This window comes from Ambystoma mexicanum, chromosome 1q (assembly GCF_040938575.1).
Source record: "Ambystoma mexicanum isolate Mex_15411 chromosome 1q, UKY_AmexF1_1, whole genome shotgun sequence".
Classification (NCBI taxonomy): Eukaryota; Metazoa; Chordata; class Amphibia; order Caudata; family Ambystomatidae; genus Ambystoma; species Ambystoma mexicanum.
The window spans coordinates 1,189,774,348-1,189,799,795 of NC_090922.1; the positions used below are offsets into that span (position 1 = coordinate 1,189,774,348).

The 25,448-nt window shown below is 43.3% G+C and overlaps 1 protein-coding gene across 1 annotated transcript in view; it reads right to left on the minus strand.

Moving 5' to 3' along the window:
- Positions 1–25,448, minus strand: part of LRRC7 (leucine rich repeat containing 7) — a 3,010,809-nt gene that overhangs the window by 551,981 nt on the left and 2,433,380 nt on the right. Inside the window, exon 19 of the mRNA XM_069641926.1 lies at positions 166–357. Coding sequence (XP_069498027.1) covers positions 166–357 — 192 coding nt within the window. The remainder of the gene's footprint in view (positions 1–165; positions 358–25,448) is intronic.

The following is a 25,448-nucleotide window of genomic DNA, read 5'->3' on the forward strand; positions in this document are numbered from 1 at the left end:
GGAAAACGCGCGATATTTCTGTTTGTGTCGGGACGCAAGCACGTGATTTCAATGATAAAAACAGATGTATCGCGCGCTACCTCGCAGCTGCGGTGATTTAAAAGCAATTCCCGGGCCCAGACTGCCTGGTCGCCCTCCAGTGAGCCGCGCGCTCAGTGATATTACCTCGGCCTTGAGCTCTTTCGTGGATCCCTGCCACTTGTGCTCGTACTTGTCCTTCATGTTCTGCTCGGCGGCGATGGAGTTCTCCACGGGGACCCCGTGGCTGGCTTTGCCCACCATGTTTTGCACGGACTTCACCATGCTCTTCAGGTCTTCCGGGTACGGCGTGGGGTAGCGCTTCAAATTGATTTCAACCTGAAAGAATGCATTTGCCTTTAGGAGCGCTTAAATGAACGTCACATTCTGACAAATTGCACGTATGCACATTTTACTTATGACTACAAACAGACAGCGTGTGATCAATTACATATACATTTTCAAAAAGCAGCTAATTCAGTTTGCAGTTAGCATATAGGACAGTGACCCCTAAAATATGTACTGGACAGGGGTCATTGCATATGGGAAGTGATTGTCAGATGAAACTAAGCTTGATGGGTCTGTAACCTGCATCTCTCTGGTTGTTTTTGCCCGCAAGGGACATCAGCCCCAGCGGCACACTCAATGGTATACACAGCCAGCCACACAACTTAGGACGCAGACTCCTGGTGTGGTAGACAAACATGTTGCTATTTATATATTTATTTTCAGTTTGCTACTCCTAAAATATCACCTGCCCCAATGCAAGCATATGGGCAAGTTCACTTATCCGACTTTCCGTGTTAAAATCTTGCTCCGGGGTGATGGAAAATCTTGGCATGTTTGTAACGGTGAGGCTTCATTGAGGTCGCATACCAAAACATCTGGAGAGCCGCAGGTTGCAAATCTCTAGGCCAGAACATTAGCTCTCAAAAGCATCTCAAGCTACAAAGAATCATTGCTGGAATACATGCACTGGGGCTGTTTTAGTAGAAGGGACTCACTCTATCTAATCTGCTTGGCCGCATAACCACACATTAATGCAGGTTTTGATGCCTTTCATTAAGAAACATGCGCTAGCTTTTGAAGTCCCCTAGGCGTCCTCTTCAGATGGTGCGGAGTGAAATTATTGGAAAAGAAGAGTCCACACATCAGTTTTTCTCAAAGCAAAACAATGACAATTAAGGAACGCTTCTTTTTCCAATGTATGCCCACACCCACTACACGCATCTACTATGTCTTGGCCACTGGTAAAACATGGAACTGAAGTCAAAGCAGGGCAAATGGCTCATTTCATACACATGGGCTGCATATCTGGTATACCTGTCATCTGACATTCTTCCAGGGGCTTCAGCGTGTCCAAATGCACAGTGCCTGGTCATTAAATCAGGTTTTGTTTTTGGTGCATATGGTGGCGCTAGCCCCACCGATGTGGCAAAACATTGCTAACATGAGAAAGAAGCACTGGTGTTCACAAGCAGGATCTGGTTGACATGGTACCTAAACATACTAAGGAAAGAAAATGCTGAATCAGAAAATGTGAATTGTTATGTCAGTGGGCCATTTAAACTAGGCATCTCCAGAAGAGACCACATCTCCGAGATTAGCCAACAGAACAACTGGCTTCCAACAAATGATAAAATCCTCCTAAAAACTGTGTCACTCACACACAAATCCCTTAATAATGCTGCAACCACCTATTTGGTCGACAGATTCCACCGACAGATATCCTTGAGACCATCGAGAACTGCCTATAAAGATTGCCTCTCTATTCCCAAGTTTAACCGTTCTACAATTGGTGGTAATAGTTTCCCGGTGAAAGCAGCTAAACTGTGGAACTCCCTACCTCCCACAACTGACCTACCCTACCAAAACTTCAGGACTAATTCTATCTTTTGGCTGAAAGCGAATGCTCATTAACATAGTATGTAGTTAGGATTCTTTGCCTGGAACTACTCATACCTTCACCAGTTGTATGCCCGTTCATTTTTATCTAATCATTACTTATACCTATATATACTGTTGATGCAAGTAACTTGTATGCATCATTTGCACTCCTGTTTCTGCACCAGTCACCTGTAATAGGTCTTATCTGTATATACCTTGTATTTAATACCTGTCTGTAAATATTTACGATGTTGAAACTAAGCTTCGCATATACGTGTAACTGCTGCGCCCTGGCACCTGAGGCTATGTCGCGCATTATAAATAATAAAACAAACAAACAACTATGTTTCTCCCAATCGGGAGTCTTGATTGAATTCACATGCTTTCATCCTGTACTAGCGTAGTGATCCTTCCTTTGCCTGCTCTGCCACTGGATTAACAGGGGTCCATTATGCCCCAATATTGTGGGGGATTCCCACAGTAAGTGGGATCCCCTGATTCTGGCCAGTCAGGCAGCAAGGACTGCAGGGGCCCCTGCTTCTGAAAGCAGACCCACAATTTCCACAGACGGCATCAACATCATTTTAGCACACGTTTTGGGGCCTTTTTTCAAAGGGAATTTGGGCTTGCTTTCATAAAAACTTAAGTAAAGCAGAATCCATTAGAAAGACAACCAAAAAACATGCAAAAACAAACCAAGGGTGAGAGGGGATTACTATTCAACACCATCGCTTTGAGATACAGCCCGAAACAGCAGCATGTGAAGGTAAGTAAAATACGTGTTTGTATGCATGCATGTTATGTTTAAAATATAAAAAGGTTATGTGTATGCATGCATGCATGTTAAGAGTGTATTTTAAGCTGTGTTTGTTTATGTGACTGAGTCTCTCTGTGTGAGATTGACTCACTGCTTGTGTTTGTATATATGTGTGTGTGGGTGTGTAGGTGCGAGTGAGTTTCTGTGTGTGAAACTGACCGGCTATGTCTGCAGCATCAACATGTGAAGGTATGTAAAATAAAAATGCATGCTGGCAGCAAAATAAAAAAACATTTGTGTATGTGTATGCATGCATGTTAGAATATATTTCAAGCTGTTGTATGTATGTGTGATTGTGCTTGTGAGACTGACTGGCTCTGTGTTTGGATATGTTTGTAGGAGTGTAGGAACCATGCACCGTCATTTATCTATCTGCCTTTCCTTGTGTGTGTTTATAGTTATTATAAGCTAGTGTTTCTTTTGTTTAGGGGGATTGTGGAATTCTTATCACAGCCTTTTATGCCCACATGCGTTTCCCACAGAGTTACACCTAAGGAGATCCTGAGCTCAGGTAACCGGTGAGAGGCGGGTTAAGTTTCTAAAAGTAAGAAAAAGTGTAACAAAAGGTATATTTCTTTGGTCGCCTACACCTATCTCCCATTCAGTGTGTTAGGTCCATTGCGAAGCTACATGATTCACTGTCCAGAATCTACAAATGGCCCACTGGCGAGAAGTGTGCTAAAGTGAGAAATGTTGCCAAGAATGATCTCGGCTAATTTCCCAGTTACCTTTGAATCGCATTGTGGTAGTACTTCATCTGTAGGTCCTAGACGCAAGTTCAATGTGGCTAAGCTTACAGATGTGGCATTTTTGCATAGATCTATAGAAGTGTTTATGAGTATAAATAAAGCTGCAATTGACAGTGCTGGGACACTTTAGGAAACATGTACAGTGTATTTGAAAGGGGTATGTATAGCAAAGGAGTTAGGATTGCTGAGAGCAATAAGAGTTCTCCCGCACTGGATTTTTTATCAATTCACTTGCTTGAATATGCCCTGTTGTCAGACTGGAAATCCCTGGGATATATAACAAACATTCCATTGTGATAGATTGCACACAAACCACAGAGAGCGAGACCTAACTTTTGTAGACTCTCCAGCTAGTTGTTGGTCCTTTTTGCCTATTTCACTGAGTTGTAGAGACCCTTAGTCCACCCAGAGCAGCCATTTTCATATCAATCACCCTAAGTCTTGTGACAGGAATCCTCATAAGCTCTCTGAGATTTTCTAAATATATCCATGTATAATGATTACTTTTTTGACATCTTTTGTGTAAAAACCAATTCAACTGCAGCCTGGACTGTGAAAACGTCATGTTTTAAAACCTCACATCAACATGGCAGAGAAAGGTAGATCACAGGGGACCTGAACATTGAAGACTGTAAGTACTGTCACACTTGCGGGATCCCCACAAGGAGCGTATTTACTGCTTGCATCTCCATAAGACTGAGGGCCATACCATCTGCCAGACCATCACCCAGAAGACTCTCCAGGACAGGCATAGAAGGCTGTTACTGTTCCTGAAAGGTAAGAAGCGGTTGTTCTCAGCACAGGAGTCCAGGAGGGCAACCATTGCTTCCGCCAAGTCTAGAGGTCCTGGGTAGCACACTCAGCACAGAGGAGAGCTTCCTTAGTGTAGAGGGCTGCACCTCCTGTTACCAAGAGCAAGCACCCCAAAGTAGGGCCTCCACCAATTGTCCAGCAGAGGAAAACCTGATGAATAGGCTGAGAAGTCCTCTCGATTATCGGCAGGGCTTTCCCCTAACAGACCCTTGGATGCAACATGGTCCACAAGACCTTGATCGGTGGACCAGATAGTAAGGAGACCCAGCCTGTTCATGGAGAAAAGTTTGTCCATGTGTTTGTCTGCCGTAAAGTCGGCCACGGATGTAAGAACATGGTTCAACCGTGGATGGAGTCTTCACTGAATCGGCTGTCGATGGAGTCACTACACAAGCTTCAAGCCTGTGGCCTCAGCATACATCCACAGTCATCAATGAAGAACCAGGAAAAGTCCATGACCTCATTGACTGTGTCCCCATCTACCTCTCTCCCTACAGAAACAATCACCATGCAAATAAATACAGTGTATGACACTGTCAACAGATCGCTCGTCCAGAGGGTTTTCACCCTTTCACTATTGAGATGAGATGAGAGATCTACCAGTTGTAATCCTTCAAGAAGTGTCTGGTTTCTCAGAGCATGAGCAAGGCCTGCCTCCAGTAGAATTGAAGAGAGACAGTTCAGACTGGCCAATACAGACACATCCTGCTAATGATTCAGATGACCCTTTTTAAAGAAGTTTGATGAAGTCTCTACGGAGCATCTTGTTAAGAGTTTCATAGAATGCAGCTGCGACACCGGACAGGCAAAGAGTCAATCCAGCCTCACACACCAAAGAAAGTCCAGACTGCGGTCCCCTCAGTATCTTCACTACCACCGGTGAGGCCATCGCCAACCAGGTCAGCCAGATCAATAAACTCAAATTCACTGCCACCCAAGACTTGGGAGGAGTCACAAGATGAATCTAACCCTTGGGAAAACACCATGGGCAATTCCTACCATGTGTACTCATAGGAGGAACCAATGAATGAACCAGAACTCCCAGGACTCCCCTCATGATGAGGAAGATGAATGGGAGGATTATGTTATCCCTAAACAGAGAAAGAATGAACCCTTGGTGAGAGCTTCACTTCCGGATGATATTCTTTCTTACCATGCCATGATATTAAAGGTTGCTGCCTTGTCCGATTTACAGGTCACAACAGATGCAAAATAAATCAGTCCTTTATAACTGTAGAGACAAATAAAGGAATACTGCTACTAAAGTCCCCATCTTGGGACACAGGTGAGACAATTTTGAATACTTCCCTATTAACCGCAGTGATCACAGCAAGACCTGACAAATACAATGCTCCAGATACTGGCCACTTGTTTTTAAGAGGCCACCCAAAACCGTATTAATTCCTCACAGTGCTGTCAAGCACAAGTCACAGAACCACACATACCACCTGATTGCTCGGTGGGTAGGAAGCTGGAGGAATGTTTCTGCATCAGCATCCCTCACCAGCAGAACAGCCAATGCCTTGGAAATGACAGTGCGATACGACAGGGAGCTGTGGCATAAGATAAATATGTTTATAGATAACCCACCGACCAGGTTGCAGGAAGAAGCCAACGCCATTGTTATAGAGGATGGAACAACATTCAATTATGCTATCAATTCAGCCATAGGTGTTGCAGATGCAGGGTTCAGCACATGGCATGGTACTTTGGGAGAAAGGCTGATGAAGGCGAGCAAATTCAGGCTGGAGGTTCAAGCTCATATCTTAAACATGCCCTTTGATGGCCAGTATCATTTTGGTCAGAAGTGCAACAACCACCTAAAGGGTATTAAGGTGGACACAGGCACAGTGAGAGCAATCCGTTCCCTATGCAACCGGAGCAGGAGATCTTTTTGACCCTACCCAGGAGCTTCTGTTAGATTTCGATTGCCTTTAGGAAGGAGCTGCAACCCCTCATCGGTCATCGACAATGTCCTCGGGAAAGAAAAGCAGCCCAAGATGCTGAAGAGGTTCAGGGCATGCTGTGAGGGGTCAGCATTGCGAGGCGGACAACTTTTGGATGATTATTCAAAAGAAACTTCTCTTATGCATGAGGTCAGGACCAGAGTGCTTTGCAACAGGGAGCTAGTTTCAAGGTGACACATTGCATATCAAAGAGGCGTTCGTTTTCCTTCCCATTGTTAAGTTCTGTGACCAGCCTATTTGCAGGACTGCTTCAATTAACTCATCAGTATGCACCAACACCACACAGAGCTTAGAATAGAACAGGGCGGATCCATGGTGCCTTTGATATTTTATTTAGGCTTCCCATGGCCAGGGGAAGGTGTCGCCTTCTCGCTTCTTGAAATGCTTTTGATGTACCATTGGCTGTCACATTCCAGCTGAACATGACAGGGGAGGACAGTGCTTGTAGGCTGTGTACTCTCGGAGTACAAGTGACTATGCGTTTCGTGCGGTGAGCAGGAGAAATGTGTGCAGAATGGCCTCACACATTTTCAGAGGTTGATCTCCCATCATTCATTTTTATTTTCAAAATAACTAAACATCCCAGGCGAGCGCACACGCACAGTGCGGATGGTCAAATTCCTCACAGCTTTGGGAAAGCACATTGTAGAACTGGGAGTGGAAAAATCTGCCCTTGGCAGCTCCAACAACCCCCTCCTGCCCCTCACTCTACCCCTAGGTCTGTTAAGGTGCCAGGCAAAGATAATCTTTGACTCTGCAGCACAGTCAGAGAGTCCCGTGCTAACCACATCATTGGATTTTAAATTGGTCGGTCAGCTTGCTTTTTATTTTGTAAGCTCTGCACAATAGACAACTTAAGGGCTGCATCTTGAATAAAGAACACAGTCACATTCCTGTAGCCTAACTCGAAAACCATTACAGGCCCACAACTAATGTGCATTTGCCAACTGCGACCCGTGAAAATGGTATTCCAAGAGATCCCAATGAAAGCCTTCAATGTCAACCTCAGTTGCTCAACACAATTCTGCCTTCCTCTGGAGGGGGACTGTTACTGTAGCAACTGCAGGGCTGCTTGAAATAGCAGCGTGTCAGACTTCGAACATGGGAGGGCATAATTATTGCCATGGCCATTTCAAACCCTGTACTTGACATTATATGCTTAGCCTCAATGCAGATGAACTCCAAAAAACAACTTGGATAATAAATACAGCAGGGTTCTTACAGTGAAAAGGATGCCTGCCATTCGGTTCTGGAAAACCAAAGCACTGATGGTAAGAACAATGATATTGTTATTGACAGTAGTAATAATTTCATTATTACTATAATTAATAACATTAATATCAATAATACTAACATGAGGTTTCATGGTGGATTCCTGCCTCTAAAAAACTCTATAAAAATAGCTGCTGTTCTTACCCATTTTTGTGGAATTCAATGTATTAAATGTAATGGCCTCAGATGGATGAAGGGCTGAGTCAGTGCTGCCAAGATCTAAATTTACAAGGTGTGGGCTTGAGTCAGATCAGAGGTGAGCGCTGAATCTGTGAGCTATCCACCCGCATTAAGTATTTTATGTCATTACAAGGAAACACTTAAAAAATTAGCTAAAGTGGTGTTAAAAAAAGGCTGTTGCGTTTTAATAGGGGAAATACCAGTTCAATGTTTGTTTCGTTTTCATTATGCATTGTGATTAGAGAATGTACATATTTTATAGCAGTCAACTGTCAATTTCTTTAATTCATATCTGACCAAGATATTTCACATGCATTTTATTTTTATAAGTAAGCCTTACAGACCGAGAAGTGGCCCAACATTGTGCGATAATGAACCGCTGCCAAGTTATTGCCCAAGGCAAAGTCGAGGGCTAAATGTTGGGGGAAGGGTCATCGTCCAAAGATATAATGACCCCTCCCAAGGTTTAGAAGGCTCTTAACACGTGGAGTTGTGTGGCAAGGAACGTTTTTTCTATTTTTGGGAAAAAAAGAGCACCCACCAGTAACTTGAATGTTTTATTTAATGAACATAAAGCCAATAGCAATGAACTTTACACATGTTGAGGCTCATAAATGTTTCTTAATTTGGGGTTTTGAAAAGCCTATGCTCTTCTCTGCCTTTACACAGCTGAAGACAATTGTTTGTGTACTGCTTGTCAAGCATCTGCTCATGTCCTATTTTGGGGAATCAGCTCTATACCAGAGATGAACACTGTGATTGGCTGAGAAGAACTCAACAACGGCCTTATAGGCAGAGGGCTGGGTCGTTATAACATAATAACCTGCTGCAAAAGTGTATGGTTTATTAGCACGTACTGGTAATACTCATATAGGGTTTGGTGTTGCGACGGTGAAGTTTAATAGTGAGCAAAGTAAATACACAAACACGTTAGTAAATTGAAAGTGGTTTTATTTTCTAATATTTCAACTTTGTTGAACTATAACAGTTTTATTATGAGCAGGCATGATGTATTATGTAAAAGTGAACAGTTTCTCTATATGAAGGTGAAAGCATTATCCAACGATTTAGCTCTCATTTTGAGGTGTATCACTCTATTCTTACTATGCGCCCTGGGCTGTTCCCAGCCGGTAAGCACCCCCTCCGAGTTGTATATAGCTATTAGCACCTTGGCCATGTGATCTGGGTTGCTAATACATTTTATGGGAATTCGGCTGTAAGCACTTTGTGGTTTGAAAATTCCATAAATTACAAAGCAAAATGGCAGCCATGGAGATGGAAATAGGGTTCCTTTTCTACGTCCGTATCAGTGGAGACAGGCAGCATGTCGTGGGAGCAGATTGGAGATATGTGGGTGCTGTGAGAAGGAGGTGGAATCATGTGGATGAGCACAACCGGGCTGTGGGGTTAAAGGTGTGAGTGCAGGGGTGGGCAGGGGCCAGAAAGATGAATAGTGCAAGCAGGAGAAATTTCAGGATCAGCACCCGGCATGGAATGCAAGATTTACCAAGCAGTAAAGCCTGCATTCCTGGCTACTTGATTGGCTGATTCCTCTCCCCCAGGTGCAAATGCATAATAGGAGGTGCTGTCTCCCAAGTCAAGGGTCCTGGATATATAAGCCATTTATGGAAAAGCCTGAGTTAGCCAAGCTCTCATTGACCCCTGTGATGCAGCACATCTACCAATGATTGCATGCCTCTAGGACAGGGTTCTGCAACCTTTGGCTCTCCAGATGTTTTGGACTATGAGTACCATGGCCCCTCATAATGCACTGTACTGGCTACAGCTGATGGAAGTTAATAGTCCAAACCATCTGGAGAGTCAAAGGTTGCAGACTTCTGCTCTAGGAGTACAGCAACCTGAAGAAAAGGGGACAGTAATTGGGGCATGCAAGTGCAACTGACACGGGAAGGAGGAATAACAATAATACTAACCATAACAATAAACACTGTAAAAACAGTTGTCATTTTTACCAAATGTAATGGCAATTAAAGCATCAGCCTATCAACCTTGGAAGCAGGATCAGCCGAGTTGGCCTGGCTATGGGATTTGAACTTGCGGCACTCATGAGGTATCCATACCACATTTTATTTTCTAGAATATTATTTTTATAGAAAATTTAAAAATATATAATCTCCCTACCAAATTTGCTGTGGTACAAGGATTGCAGCACTCCAAACAAAGGAACATCTTAAGATGGCAACCTAATGATGCTTTCTTTAGAGACATCTCTGAGGGTAACTCTATGGCCACTGCATAATATCTGACGCCACTTGGGACACAAGGGACACAAGGGACACAAGGCCACTGCTGATGAAGTTTAGTCAGTCAAATGAAATTAGGCATGACCTTCAAATGTGAATGTCAATGCTGAAGAGGTGATAGTAGTAAAAATACTTATTGAGCAAATTGGCCCTCACCGTTAGATAACCACAACATTAAAGAAAATATTGCAATATACTATACACCTCCATAAAAAACCCATGTACTACCTGTCCCAGAAAAGCCGCGCCAGGAAATTGGCTGCATGATAACTAGTCTCTATATTTTTCGTGTTGACTGTGAATTTGAAATCCTCTCTTCAGTTGCCCAATCCATGTTTTCGGAAGGTGGGTCGAAGTATTATTTCTCTAATATCAGCAAGAAAATGCCTGAGACCTTCTATTCTTCCAATCACACAATTAAACTCCAGCTGAGATGATCACACAGACCATATGCAAGATGTGTGGCAAGAACAATTAAACAAACCAGAGAGATAAAGCATCGGGCCCAGGGGAGGGGATCTTCATATCCCAAAGATAAGGCTTGTTTCCCAAGAGAATCTTAAACACAGGAAGGCCCTTTGGTAACCCTATGGTGGATAAATGTTTGGGAGATCCTGGTGGCCAAAAAAGTCCCTGCAGGGAAGGAGCTTTACACTGCTTCACTGACTGCTGGTCCCCGGTACTGGAATACCATAGCCGGTTCCCAGCATTAACCTTTCAGCGAAAGTTGGCGCCAAAATTCCAGAGCTCTTAGAGGCCCTCGCCTCGCCCTCCAGCAGTGATTGATCCACAAACTCCGAATATCCAGGGCTGTTCAGAAAGGGGATACAGGAGGGGGAGTGGTCAAGTTAATCTATTCCATGTTTCTGTAAGGGACACGTTTGTCTTGTGCGCTTAACTGTTTAAATATGCTGCCACCGAAATAAATAAAGTTGTTACTAAAAGTAACATACATTTTAAAGTTTTTTTGGGGGATTCAAGACCCCAATCACCTAACTCTTTCTCAGCCCAATTCCCTGTAAGAAGTTATTGGTAATGGAAGATGCGCTTCTCTGCCCTGCTGTGATTTCTGGTCGTGCAGTTTTCTTTGTGATCTATTGTACCTCCACTTTCCTTTTCTTTTTGCTTCACTGTGGATTCCTTTCCCTTCTCTTTTTTTCTTTCTTCTCAAGGCTCTACCTCATTTGGATTTGGCCTTTGCCTAGGCTTTAGCTGAACCTCTGAACATGTCACTTTTTGAGGAAACGTTTTTTGTGCTGCTGTGTTTATTTGATTTGTAAATATTGTGTAGAGGAACAGGCAGATGCTATCTCGCCAGTTCCCGCCCCCTCACCGCAGTCATATTGGAACAGTCGGAGAAGAGCAACCAATGGGACCCCCTGCATTGTTCCCAATACCGCATTGCATGTATGAGAGACGTTATGCACTCAGACAGCCATACAGAATCTAGCCTTGCACTGAAAACGGGGAAGAATGCTACATGGAAGGATGGCGCTTACCAAGATGTCACAATGCATCAATGAACATTATGGACAGACGTTAAAGTGAAATCTAACGAGGGCAGATTGTTGTCATAAAGGAGATATGTAAACTTATGCTGAAACAATATGAAAATACTTACAAGTAACAATATATCTGCAGCACTAAGAGTAACATGTACCTAAAGCTAAAGTAATCATGCTGTAGTGGAATATTTAACGTGGCAAGGATGGCCATAATAGCAAAAATGGACGCTGCCTCATGTTGAACTTAACCAAGCTACCTCAGAGACAGGCCAAGGCTGTTGAATCTGGTGACGCAGAAAAACAGATTTGTGCACAAACCGACAATGAGTCATGGATGCCCCAGAGTTAAGGATGCTATTTCGAGGGATAAGCACAGAGCACAAAGGGAGTACATGTATAAGCTCTCAATGTGAGTCATTCTTCATAAATAAAAGAAGAAAACATCTGTGAGAGCCAAACTGTTGTTCAATTAAAGGTATACAAAGTTCATATGAGCTAGAGTGAGCAAGTCTCTAGAGACCAAGAGGAGCAACAGCACTCTGCATAATGTAACCGAATAGCAGTAAATAGAAGGCTGAAATTGACACATTTGTGGTCTCTTCACACGTGACTCAGAAGTCGAAAACAAAGTCTATTCATTAGAGCCTTAAGCTAAGATAGTGGTGTGCTCACAATCTCTTGAATGTTCAAGGACAGTGAGCAGGCAATAAGGTCAACTAAAAAAAAAAACAGAAGACTGGCTGATGGCCTACTGATGAGAGATGATGGACTAATTGGGAAAACAGGGAGTAGTTTGATGGGATTCAAACACCTAAGTTTTGTTACACATACTTGCTGCTAAAGAGCCAAAAGTCCAAGGTTGGGATGGTATGCCAACCTATCAGTGGAGTTGAGGGACAACCTAACATGCAATGTATCATAGACCAATCCACTGTTTTGTCATCTATAATCAGTACAATACGTATTTAGAGGTAGTTCAAGGCCTGCCCTACAGATAAGGGGTAGACACTAATCCTTATATGTTCTATAAGTAGATATGTTCCCGTAATAGGTTTTGTATTTTGCCAGGTAGCATGATGTCTTAGATGACGCACATTGGGCTATAATACCTTCATGTAATCAAGCTGCTATGCGAGTGAGCATGCATCACTGCGATGTCTGTGAGATCTCCCAATTTATTACATTGACAATAAAGTAGTACTTTCCCATAGTCTTTGAGTCTGTCCAATTATTTGGTTTGAGATCATTATTGTAATTCCATCTAGCACAAATAGATGCTTCAAGGTGCTAGAACACATTTGTGCACTTGTTTCAAGTGTTGTATTTATATATACATGTTGGCAATGTTTTTGGGGTATTAAACAGTTAAAAGAAATCTTAAATCTCCCAGTGCACATTCATATATTAGTTATTTTACTTTTAAATGGAAAGTGGTATACATAGTGTAGGGGGTTTAAATAAATGGGGCATGACAGATACCCCACTGTATAAGAAAAGTGGCAATGCTACTGTTTTCTGATTTGTTCTAAGAGCCTACCTCCTCGCCTCCGAGTTACCCTCTTAACATACCTCTCATCATCCTTCTAGCAAACACTTTTCCCTCACCTCTAACCTGATTCTGTCTCTCACTTCTCTGCCTCCTTACTAGCACTTCACCCATCATGGTCACATCCCGAGCACTGCTGGCCATACTGCCTACCTGCACTTAAAAATGTCCAGTGTTGGTTGTCCTTAATCTATGTATGTTCACTTATGTATTTTCCCTGTTGACTGCTCCATTGACTCCCTTCCACAACCTGGTTAGAATGTCCCTCAAACTCACCCCATTGTAAGAAGCTTACTGCCACCCCTCAAATCTGATTTCCTATCTATTGTACCAAAACAGCATTGTTCCTCCGGTATATAAATAAATAAACAATAAATAAATAAATACTCAAGCAGTATAAAATGAACTGCATGATCACAAAGTTATCAATATTTGCAAACTACTGTAAAGCTTCCAATTGCGGTTTCTAGACCGCAGGCCTAAAGTGCAATGCATAGAAGAGTGAAGAGCGCTTCGCATAGACTGATGCGCAGTGTGTTGAGCATCAGTGGAAGCAGTGCACTAAAGCTGAAGGGATGGTGTTGGGGCATTCTGTGGGTGACAGTGGAGATTGTGCGCAGCCCTGCGGTGGGAGAGACTTGATGGGAGGCACCACAACAATGACAAAGACGGGGGAAGCATAGAATTACCTTGCAAGGGGCAGCCTTTACTGGGCAGCCCCTAACAATATCAGTGTTTTGGATGCATCCTTTGGACCCAGAACGGAAGCACCACATTAAGAGGAAAGAACATTTTCTAGGCAGATGACTGAAAACAGACAAAAAACAGAAAGGCTACAAACAGAAAGAACACAAAAGAAGCATTAGAGAATTTAGGGACAGTCAAGAAAAAACACATTTGCAGTTGGAAGGAGTGCGGATTAGCTGGGGAACAAGATGAATGAGAAGAGTTGTAGATTTCCACAAGCTAAGATGTTTGGTTATCAAAATAAGAATGCATTTGGCACATCTAAAGAATCCCAACTTTAAAAAACATGAATTTGCAATGTTTAAGCAGTTATAAAACGACATAAAACAGTTAATGATTAAATGAACTCAGTATACAATATACAGCTTCCAGGTGTTTTCCATTAAGTAGGAACCTTATGATAGTGGGCATCCTCTTTTTAGGTCTATCAAGAAAGAGCTATAGCTCCCTGTTGCAGAACTTGAAGATACATATGTGGTTTTTAGGAGCAACATTTGTTTCCAGGCTGTTTTTTTTGCATTCCTGCCTCATTACAGATTTTTTACATTTATTGTATTTATTAATTGGATATTGATAAGACGCTTATACAGCTATACAGGTGTTCCAAGCGCCACAAGGCAAGGGAACAAGGGAGAAAATAAACAAAGAAACTGACAATGAATAAATAGTAACAGACCTACTAGGCCTTGTGACATTTGGAGCGTGCAAGGGCAGTGGGACGAAAAAAAGGGGGAGGTGGGCTGGGGGTAAGTGCTATTGGGGACCTGTAGGGGAAGACATTCCAGAGGTGCAGGTTGGGGGATGCAACAGGTAAGTGCATGGGCAGAGACATCCCAGGTGTAGAGGGAGGTGTACCGCCCAACAGGTAATTGCAGAACGAATGCAAACCACCCAACCACCCACCCAACAGGCGGGTGTGGGCCCAGAGAGCACTGCAGGAGGGGTGGTGCAGGGGGGGTGCTTGGGGAAATTGGGCAGAAGACCAGGACTCTTGAGGGACCAGGCCACCAATCTCAGTGACAGAGGGGATGGTTAACACAGGAGGGGGAGAGGGAAGGAGGAGGAGAAGCGAAAGGTCTTCAGTTGCTTGCAGATCTTCAGGTGGTCCGGTTCAAGTCAGAAGGAGAGAGGGAAACTGTTCCATAGGAGGGAGTCAGCTGAGGAGAGAGATCTGCCACCAGCTCTCTGCTTGGAGAAGCGTTTGATTAGCAGAGAGTTGGAGCCAGAAGATCAAAGAGATCGGGAAGGAGCGTATTGAGCAATTTACAGGTAGCATAGTCCCAGGCCACAGACAGCCTTCTGGATGATGCAAAGGGTCTTTGATCCCTGCAGCAACCGGGAGCCAGTGGAGAGATTTTAGAGCTGGAGAGATACGGTCCGAGGGCTTGAGGCCAAGGATAAGTCTTGCAGCCCTATTCTGGATTAGTTGAAGAGGACGGAGCAAAGAGAGAGGGAGATTGGGGGAGAGGCTATTACAGTTGTTTAGCCTGGAGAGGACCAGAGCTCTAGAGACATTGAACTTCTGGGGGGAGGTGAGGAAAGTGAGAATGCCCCAAAGGAGGTGAAGTTTAAAGTAGGCTTTCTTGGCAAGGTCCAAGATGTGAGGAGTAGAGGAAAGGGAGGAGTTGAAGATGACCTCAAAGTGTTTGGGCTCAATGGAAGGAGAGGTAGCTGAGCCCAGAGTGTAGGAGGCCAGAGTGTAGGAGGGAAGCAGGGAGCAGGTGTCCCGATGGGAAGGATCTCGGTCTTACTGCCAGAAAGACAGAGATCATTGGAGGTACACCAAGACTGAATAGCAGACATTGTTGATGTTATACTGCTTGGTACTTTGCTTATTTTAATTAATTTTTCTATTGCTACCACTATTAGTGAGATTACATAATATAATAACTGGGATCCTAATCCATACCAGTTAGCTTTTCTGTAATGGAAATAGTGTCCAGGCAAGCTAATTAAAGCAGTAATTTAACTTGCACCACCTTGGAAATGTAGCACATGCCTGACAACAGGATTTGTACTTGTGTGTGTCAGCATGTGGCACTCCTATTAAGTTTGCATTTCCTTGTGTGTAAGAACACATTTAACTGCAGCATGAATGATGCATCACAGTGCATGCATCACTGAGTTGTACTATAAGAGAACAGTATTGCTGTGTGAACTTTAACTTTCAGCTGTGTGACATGCAAGATAGTGATGCATTTGATTGAATGAATCTCTGTATTATATCACAGTACAGCATTTTTATGTAAAGATTGTTTTTGCAAGATAGTGTAATTCAGTGGTGCACAACATACGGCCTGCCTGCAGGCTAGATTCAGCCCTTCCAGGCATGATGTATGGCCTTCAAAGACACTGGCATTTCACAATGAATTTTAGTTGTTTGCTCTCTAAAAAAATAAAGCAAACGGAGCAAAATGGAATTTAGCCAGACTGGGTTATTTTGATTCTCTCAAATCAGTAAATGAAAAGATTAGAAACAGTCGCTCTGGAGGGCTTTTATTACAGCTATAGTGGTCACAGTAAACACAGACAGTGGGCCTGATAACAAGTGTGGCAGTAATGGTAAATGATGTGGTATCTGCAAATTATGGATGATTTCCTGCACAGTACAACTAAGAGCCATTACAGTATGATATGATATATGAAATGATATGTTTGATAGGATATGATTGGTTATTTATAACGCACTTAATACCCAGACGTTTCTAAGCGCGGACCCGGGGATTGAAACTGTGTTGCTCCTCGTCGTCTTGCTTTCAAGGTGAGCACGTTGCCCCTGAGCTATCCTCCCGAGACAAAGGACACTTCTATGATGTTGCCCAATTATCAGTATGTGAAAAGACCGGGGGAAAAGCATCCCAAAATAATAGTTGCAGTAAGCATGGCTTACCACACCATCACAATACCAGATGGAGAGTGTGCCCAAAGCTGGATGAGGTATTTATCACATTATTCCAACTAACATTACAGAGTAAAATAACACATGAGGCCCCACTTGAAAATACCAGCAGTAAATGCAGGCGGAAATAAAGGGCACGTGTAGCAAGATCAATCACAGGTGCACCTAATCAGCCATCCCAAAAAAGGAAGCCCACACCTGAACACTCCCAAGACGAACAGAAACATGCAACCCATTGGAGCACTGCCCATATACCTACCAGAGCTGCCCCTGCTTTTTGATTGCTGGAGAAATGCAACAATCACGCAGCAAATGAGCCAACAAGGACAGAGGAGGCGGCAGAGGTCGGAATACCCAGGATAAGAATAGCTCCAGAGGCACTAACAGACACACACATTTAGGGGACTAATCTTAGTGGGGCAGGTTAACCATAATCCATGTAGTGCAGCTCATTGGGAATGACCTTGAGAGCTACATTGGCATTACAACTGCACCCCCTCCTGATGTATGTCGCTCTACTACATCTTTTTGTTAGATGCAGCTATCAATACACTATCAGCATAGTGCATGGGATGGCCCAGACCCCTTTTTCTGGATACTGATGCAGGTGTTGGTTGCCCTACTAAACCATGCAGCAGCATACATTTCCCTACTAATCACCCAAGAGGGCATCAATGAAATCAAAGGACGCTTCTATGATGTTGCCCAATTATCAAACATAATTGGTGCCTTGCACCGCACACATGTACTACTTGTGCAACCCCCGGCGACAGAGCATGTGTACGAGAACAGGGATTAGCAGACTGAATGTGAAGCCAACATGATAATCATACACTGCTGCGCAAGATTTCCTGGCTCTACACATGATGCAAGAGTAGTGCAGAACAGTAGCCTCCCAGCGTACATGGCCACACACACGGGACAACGGACATGGCTCCTTGGTAAGCACAATGCAGGTGTCGTGTCCCACTCCAAAGGTGTGATGTGTGAATAGGAGATAGTAAGCAGCCATTAATACCCACAAATGTACAAAAACACATCACCTTACACATTCCACACCCATGCTCCATGCACCCAGCCAGGCAAACACATCATACTTAAATATGGCTGATTATACAAACAAAATGTATGCGTTAAGTAATATCTCACCCATATCCTTACATCTGATGCTGTCTATCCACTCCTGCCATGGCTGCTGGCCCCATACCAAAATCACTAGTGTCCTGCAGAGAGGCGCTGTAGCAGGGCACTCATCTGAGCATGCTGCATCTTAAAGCAGCTCTTTGGACTACTGAAAACCAGGTTCCGTTGTCTACAGAGGATGGGCAGAGCTCTGGTGTAAGCCCCCAACAAGGCAGGCCACAATGTCATAGTAAGTTGCATGCCAATACCCCAGAACGTCACCATTCCAGAAGACAGTCACGATGACGATGAAGATGATTCCCCAGCCACACAGCTGGCATAGAATTTGAGGAAAGGGCAGATTATAAAACAGCATTTAGTGGTCTCATTTTTCTGAGTGAATGAGTGGGTGGCCACTGATCAAAATGGAACAGTAATGTGTACGAATAGTGCATTATCAGTCAAAGTGAACACGTATTAATAAACTTATGTAACCACTACACATGAGTAAAGTGTCAAATATTGGCTACACACATTTGTGAACACACTTAATTTGTATGCACTTCCTCTGTAATCCCTCCCCTCTCTGAAAAACACCCCTCCCCTTACTGTCCCAACACACCCCTCAACCTGCTCTTCAACAACACATCCCACAATCTACCCCTCCCAACACACCCCTCCTCTTCCCCAACACATCCCTCAGCCTTCCCCTCCTCAATGGAACCCTCCGCAACCCACACCTTAACGTCCCCCCACTACACCCCTCAACTTCCCTTTCCCCAATGCTTGTGAACATTAAGCAACCATCCTCATGTGCCCCTATGTATCTTCACCTTGCCAGGCGGGCTTGTGGTGTGGTGCTATGATAGTCTCGTAGACTCACGGGGTGGGCTGCAGGGGACGGATTCATCCATGGTGTCGAGCGAAGTGGATGTTGTTGGGTTGGCGGTAGCCAAGGACTGCAATTGGACTAGTGTCCTTCCCTTGCGCTGGCTATGGAGGCTGATAGCACTCACCATGCAGTCCAGCTTCCCACATGACATGTGCTGACCTGTCTACTTCCCATCACATGTCTCAGAGAACACAGAGGAGTTCACTAGACAAATCCTGCTGCCTCTCCATCTCTCGGAGACGATGGACCACTGTCTGGTGTGAGGCCTATATTACCGCTTGTTGCCCAGTAACTTCATTGCTATCAGCCAGAAATAAGGGATGGGGGAGCAGATGCAGATATGATTATTGGAGTCAATTGTGGTCTAATATTGGGAGCGTAATAATAGTGAAGGAATCCTGGTTGCATTAATTAAACAAATAGCAAAGTGCTGTCTCTATCTATTTCTGGGAGGTGATACATATATTATCAAATCTTGGGATAGAAACTGAGAAAAACTAGAGGGTTAAAATAAACCACATAAAAGTCGAATTCCTATCGAAATGAACCGCCTAGCAGTATATGTTTATGTTTCAAATTGAAAACCTTCAGTGTCTATAGATTTACTTCCTTCACCAGAATTCATTGATGTAATACATGATATTAATCATTATTGTTTTGTAATTGTACAATGTATGTGTTGTTTTAAAATTATTTTGTTATAAGATTAAATAGAGTTTTTTGAAAAAGCTTTCAGATCACCAGAGTTTCTTTGAGCCCCTTTTTCTGTTAGCTCACAGTCTCTATCTCAACATTTAACAATACTAATATTGGGGGCACCATGTGAATCAGGTGACAACACTCCAGTGTCTCCAGCTCATCATCAGAGTCATCTATGACCAATCCTGTTTGTGTGCCCAGTGAAGTGTTTGTGTTGTCTTTCCCTGGTCATCCCCAAGGTCTACTGCCAAGACTTTGGATTGCTAACATGTCCTGGCCAACCTCTACAGGTACTGCATGAGTGGAAGGTGGCCTCCTGGGTGCTTTTGAGGAACGTGGCCTTTTAGTTTGTATGGGTGGTACCTGTGGTTCACTCTGTGCCAGCAGCTCAGACGGAGGAAAATAGCACAGCTTGTTTGGTGTCTTGCCCTTTGTTGGTGCGGCTTGTACAGCAGGATTGGCCTGTCTACTTGGTCTGCATGTAAGGTGTCTCTTGCATATGTGGTACATATGGGATGAACACACTTGCTGGCATTCTTTAATTCTCATATGTTACCAGCAGATATGGTGCAGTGGCAGACATTTTCATGCAGCTTTGCATTTTGGATGTAGGATGGTGTGGCGTGTAGTGTTGGACTCATTCCCTCCTCCAATTTCAGTGGATGGTGGCGCACACGAACATACTGTGAGGTTTCCTTCTGTGTACTTTTATATAATATATATGTTTTGTGTACTCACCAGGTGCTACATCTGCTGCTGTCCCAACCTCTGCGTCACCGGATCCAGTGATGTCACTGATGCCCATCACAGTGGCTGCATTGGCCTCCCAGGGTTGTAGGTATGGGTCTGACACAGTTCCCCCTCCAGTTGCCAGCCACTCCTGCTGCTGGTCCGAGATGACCGAGAGGGTACTCCTCTTGAATTTATCTCACCTGCTCATGCCATCCCTGGTTGTGGGATGATGTGCAGACATGGCCTAGACCTTGTCACGCACACAGTCCCAAAATGCTGCATGTTTGGCAGGACTGTTTTCATCATGAGGTGCCCACTACCCTCGGTGTCTCCTTGGCTACCTCACCTGCATGGACTGTGAGCTGTTGCTCAGAGAATTTACCCCTTCCCTTCTGTTCACTTTCCTTACCTTTCCTACCCTTCCCTTCCCTTCCATCAGGGTCCCCAGACTCAGACGGGTCACTCATTTTGTCTGAATGGCGCACAGGGGCTCAGATGCACAGTGGACTGGCTTCCTGTAATGGCCGCACAGACGCGTGCTCCTTTCTGGACAAGCAGAATTTAAGTTTCCGGTATCGCTATTACTTGATGTGTCTGACTGTTACAACATCTTGTAAATACTATTACTTCAGGGATGGCAGTAAATGTGTTATCATATGGTATACCTCCATTTACCACTTCCGGTAACAGTACTTACTGGATTGTCTGTTGCCAGATGTTTTACTGCCACACTCATAAACAGGCCCAGTATTTGCAAATGCAGCCTGTTTTATCGACAGCAGTGGTGGTGTATTTATCACAGAGGTATACCAACGTGGCCCGTAAATTCCACCTGATTACAAGGTGGAATGCCACCATGAAACATCTTCAATTTTATCCCCACCCAAAAGGTGAGGTTAACATTGTGATGTCATCTGAAGGATTTTACGTTTTTAACCATAGTTAAGGGAGACACATTTCTCTCTGGGGTCCCTAAATGAGAGTGAACAAGTGGACATCTCAGGTGAAATGCAGAGAAGGGTCCATACTGGTGCTTCTCTGCATTATCAAAAATTGTAAAGTAATGGCATGATATACTAGTAGATTATCCATTTCCATCTGAAAAAAAGAAATAGTTCTTGCAGAATTATTGCAATACCACCAGCATTAAATGTGCATCCCTTACTGCCATACAGATGGTATTTAGATTACCATCAGCGTTTATGGTAATTACTGCTGGTAATTATTGGGTCAGAAAATAAAGTAATGAGGCCCAAAGTAGGCAGTACTTCAATTGTACCATGACATACAATAATAATGCAATAAAATGGCAAATGGTTTCTCAGTGATGCTGACATGCTTTTCTAAATCAATTTTGCAAAGGGTTCCCACTGATAATTCGATTTATTTACGGTGGGGAATGCTAAGGTGCAAGTAGACTGTGAACATATTTGTCTAATATCAAAGTAGTGAATAATTCTATGGGGCAGCGGCATGCAAAGATTTATGGTTTGACAAATGGACCTTAGGGTCACTCGATGTCTGACCAGGAGCCAATGCAACACGGCTAACCCTGGTGCAATATTGTTGAAGCCCAAGCCCAAGCAGGTGTAGTGTGGCCTAATTTTTCACTCTTTGCAGTTTTGTCATCAATGTCAGCAGGTGTCCCGGTGTAGGAAGCAAAATCCTTTTTTTTTCCACCCAGGGTGCTAATGGCCTTTATCCCCCATTGCAGGAGCTGGGACAGGGGGATACCAATCTGGGGCCCTCATTATCCGCCCTCGCTTCGTTTGACCTGTTAACTTGGGCTGCCGGGTCGTTATCCCCCGTTCCAGTCCCTGCAAGGAGGGATGAATGGCACATTATTCCCATTAGCATAACACAAAATGCTAATGGGAATGTTGGAAAATCTTATTGAGTCGATGTACTTTACTGAGAAATGTTAAGTAGATGGAGTCTATAAGACCTTTTTTTTTTAGTTCTTATTTTTAACTGTGAAAGGTGGTTCCTAAAGGAACAGAACCTTCCTTTTGTTGTTGTTTTAATGTATTTCTTTTCTTTGCAGGAGAGTTTAGAACGTAGGGAGGGAAATGAGGCAAGAGGCACCAAGCACTAATATGGAGGGTCAGGCGGACAGGGGAAGATGTTGCACATGTGTTATTTCTATGGTAGGGTGCAGTGTGCCTCATGCTCCTTGATTACAGCTTTAAAAGCACTTTGAAATTGTTTTCCCGTGCAGAGTGGTTTGTTGCAGTATATACACAGGACTGTTGTCTTCGAAAGATATGGATCAACAGCCTCTTTTATTGCTTGCAAGGTAGCTGATGGGATTTTTTGTCCCACAGAAGTAGGCTGTGTGGTTACAGCATTGGTTGAGGTAGATGAGGTGGAGGAAGACAGCCTACTGCTTGCTAAGAAAAAAACATTTCTGAGACCACTGCAGTGGTTGGATTTGGTGTGGCGGTGCATGGAGGTGGTCCCGTAAGAGTGCTGTCCAGGTAGTCCGCGATTGAAGATGCACTTAGTGCATTTCACATTGGTAGCTTTATCCTTTGGTACATTCCCATCAGTGGTCTTGAACTGCCACCCATGATTCTCTCTGGGTGCTAGAGGTAGGCACTTCCTCTACCTCATGTTCTTGGTCCTCTTCATTGTCTTTGGAAGTACTGTGCTTTTTTTGTTGTGTAGATCCTCCAGCTGGCGATGGTGGTAGCTCTTGGGGAGGAGGGATGGCAATTGCTGATGCCATTTTTAAGATAAACAGCAGTTTTGCTAATATTCTTCCAAGTATGTGCTTTGTACTAGATTGTTAATGGATAATGAGTACGTTTAGGGGTAGGAACTGTGCAAGGGTACATTTTGAACTTGAAAGTTCCTAGATAAGTACAAAATGCAGTTCCAAACTGTCCTCGAAGCACAGACCCGATCATGAAGTGCGGAAACATTCGCGGACATGGCATCATGCAGCGTGTAAACGCATGGTCATGTGGCACTGTCCGGAAGGTTCGTCAGATGTTCAAGGATGTCACCGGATGGAAAAACAGTGGAAAAAGTTGCAAAAAGTGTATATAAGTATTACAAATGATGCTAGAAGGTGGGCAATAACAGAGTTTTAAGGTGAAAAAGTGTAAATTGGACACAAATTAGCTATATTGGGGTAAGTATGATATTAGTAAGTCATGGGAAAATAGCATGCACTGGTAAAAACCCATGAAACTAACTGACAAAATGCTGTTAAAGGGACATTGTGGTTACAAGTAAAACTGAAAAATCTCAGAAATTCACCAGTTATGGTAAGCTAAGCATCCATAACTCAAGTTACCACCGTGCACTGCTAAGACTAACACCCAGGACATCAAAGATAACATAAGAAATGTCATTGATGACATCACATGTGAAATCATTTTTGATGAAAAGTCCCTACAAAGGGTTGTGTTTATAATGTTGGCAACAAGATTTCAGGGGTGATCAGGAGACCTATAATGAACTACTTAATCTTTTAAAGAATGTACTCATCTAAACAACATTGTATTGGAGTGTTATTGTTAACACAGGAACCTAATACATAAAAATAGGCAATGGCTGCCTCATGCAACATGAAGTATAATATTTATAATCTTGTAATTTTGGATAATGAATGCTACCTTATCAGAGTTTTGAGTAATGTTAAACATGTAATAACTAGCTAACAAATAAAGACTTACTACACACTTGTGCTAGTACAAACAATACATATGAATACCCACAATGGAAACAAATCAGAGGCACATACAGGGAAACAAAAGTAAGGAAGAAAGAAACAGCATCATCAGAAAATGTTAATAACATTAAAGCTTATCTTCATGTATACAAATGAATTGTGTGTTTGAGGCCTGCTTATTGCCCCATGTATGTGCACCATGAGCTGAGACCAAAACTTAATGAAAGTACTTTAAGAAAATATGACACGGTTAATGTCTAGATATACAGCACCTTTTGAATTGTAACATTCTGACTGTCAGTGAACAAAACCACCTGCCCTAGATAGGCCACTGAACAAAAACAAGTGGCCCATGTATGTGATGCCATCAGTGATGTCATCAATGCCATTTGTGATGTCATCAGTGATGTCATCAATGCCATTTGTGATGTCATCAGTGATGTCCTGGGTGTTAGTCTTAGCAGTGGACAGTGGTGGTGTGAGTTATGGTTGCTTAGCTTACCATAACTAGCGGATTTCTGTGGTTTTTTGGTTTTACTTGTAACCATATCGTCCCTTTAACAACATTTTTTCAGTGAATTTCATAGGTTTTTATTAGTGCAACTTAACCATAACATCCCTTTAAAAAAGTTTTTTCAGTGAATATATATATATTAAATTCTTCTGCACTATAGTTAAGGTTACATCAAAGGTTACATAGGAACATGCAAACCTCACTTGCTCTGTAGATTCTTTTCCCATCTATGCAACTTTACCAAGTCTGTCAGGCCACTTATGTGGCCAAATCTGAACACTCACGGAAAGTTGCACCAACGGTTTCATGCAGAAAAACAGTGCTGAAAAATACTGCTTTCTGTACGATGCGTTGCAGAGAAGCTGAAAATGACTGTGTATATCATTTAACCTCAAAATTGTCTGCTTTGATGTATTTGACTGATGGCGTTTTAGGCTAAACATACATTTGAAAATCAGATCCACCAACAGAACAATCAACATAGTCACACGTGTGCAGTAGGTACAGAGGGTCAAACACAAGGGAAAATATACTGCAAGATGCACAAAGACATCTACGCCCTCAAGAAAGCGCACTCAGCCCTATTCAGTCATCAGCTGTAGGGTTAGAGGGACGAACCAAAATGAAAAACATACTGTGAAATGAAATATATTCCATGAAACTCACAAGATGAGCTGCCACACCAAACAAGCAGTAGGGTGAAAGTCCATGCGCAGAAGGATCTGAGGGACAAAATAAAGTGCAAAATATACTGTGAAATGCAGAAAACAAGACATAACCCCAAATATGCACCCACACCCATATTCAGTCATGCACAGCAGGGGGAGAGGGGCAAATGGAATGCAAAATATACCATAACATTCTCAAAACATTCTCAGCCCTCAACACACAGCCCTACATAGTCATGCGTGGTAAGAATGGAAGGACATAACATGATGAGAATTATACCATAACGCACAAGAAGACTATCCACACCGAACCCTCATTAGGCCACCATGCATGTGCAGTAGGGCTGGAGGGACAAAATTAAAACACAAAATACACAGCAGAACTAAAAACATTCAACAAAACACCCCTATCTGCCCCACCAAACACCCATTGGGGCTACCTTGCATGTGCAGTAAGCTAAGAGTTACAAAATGAAAT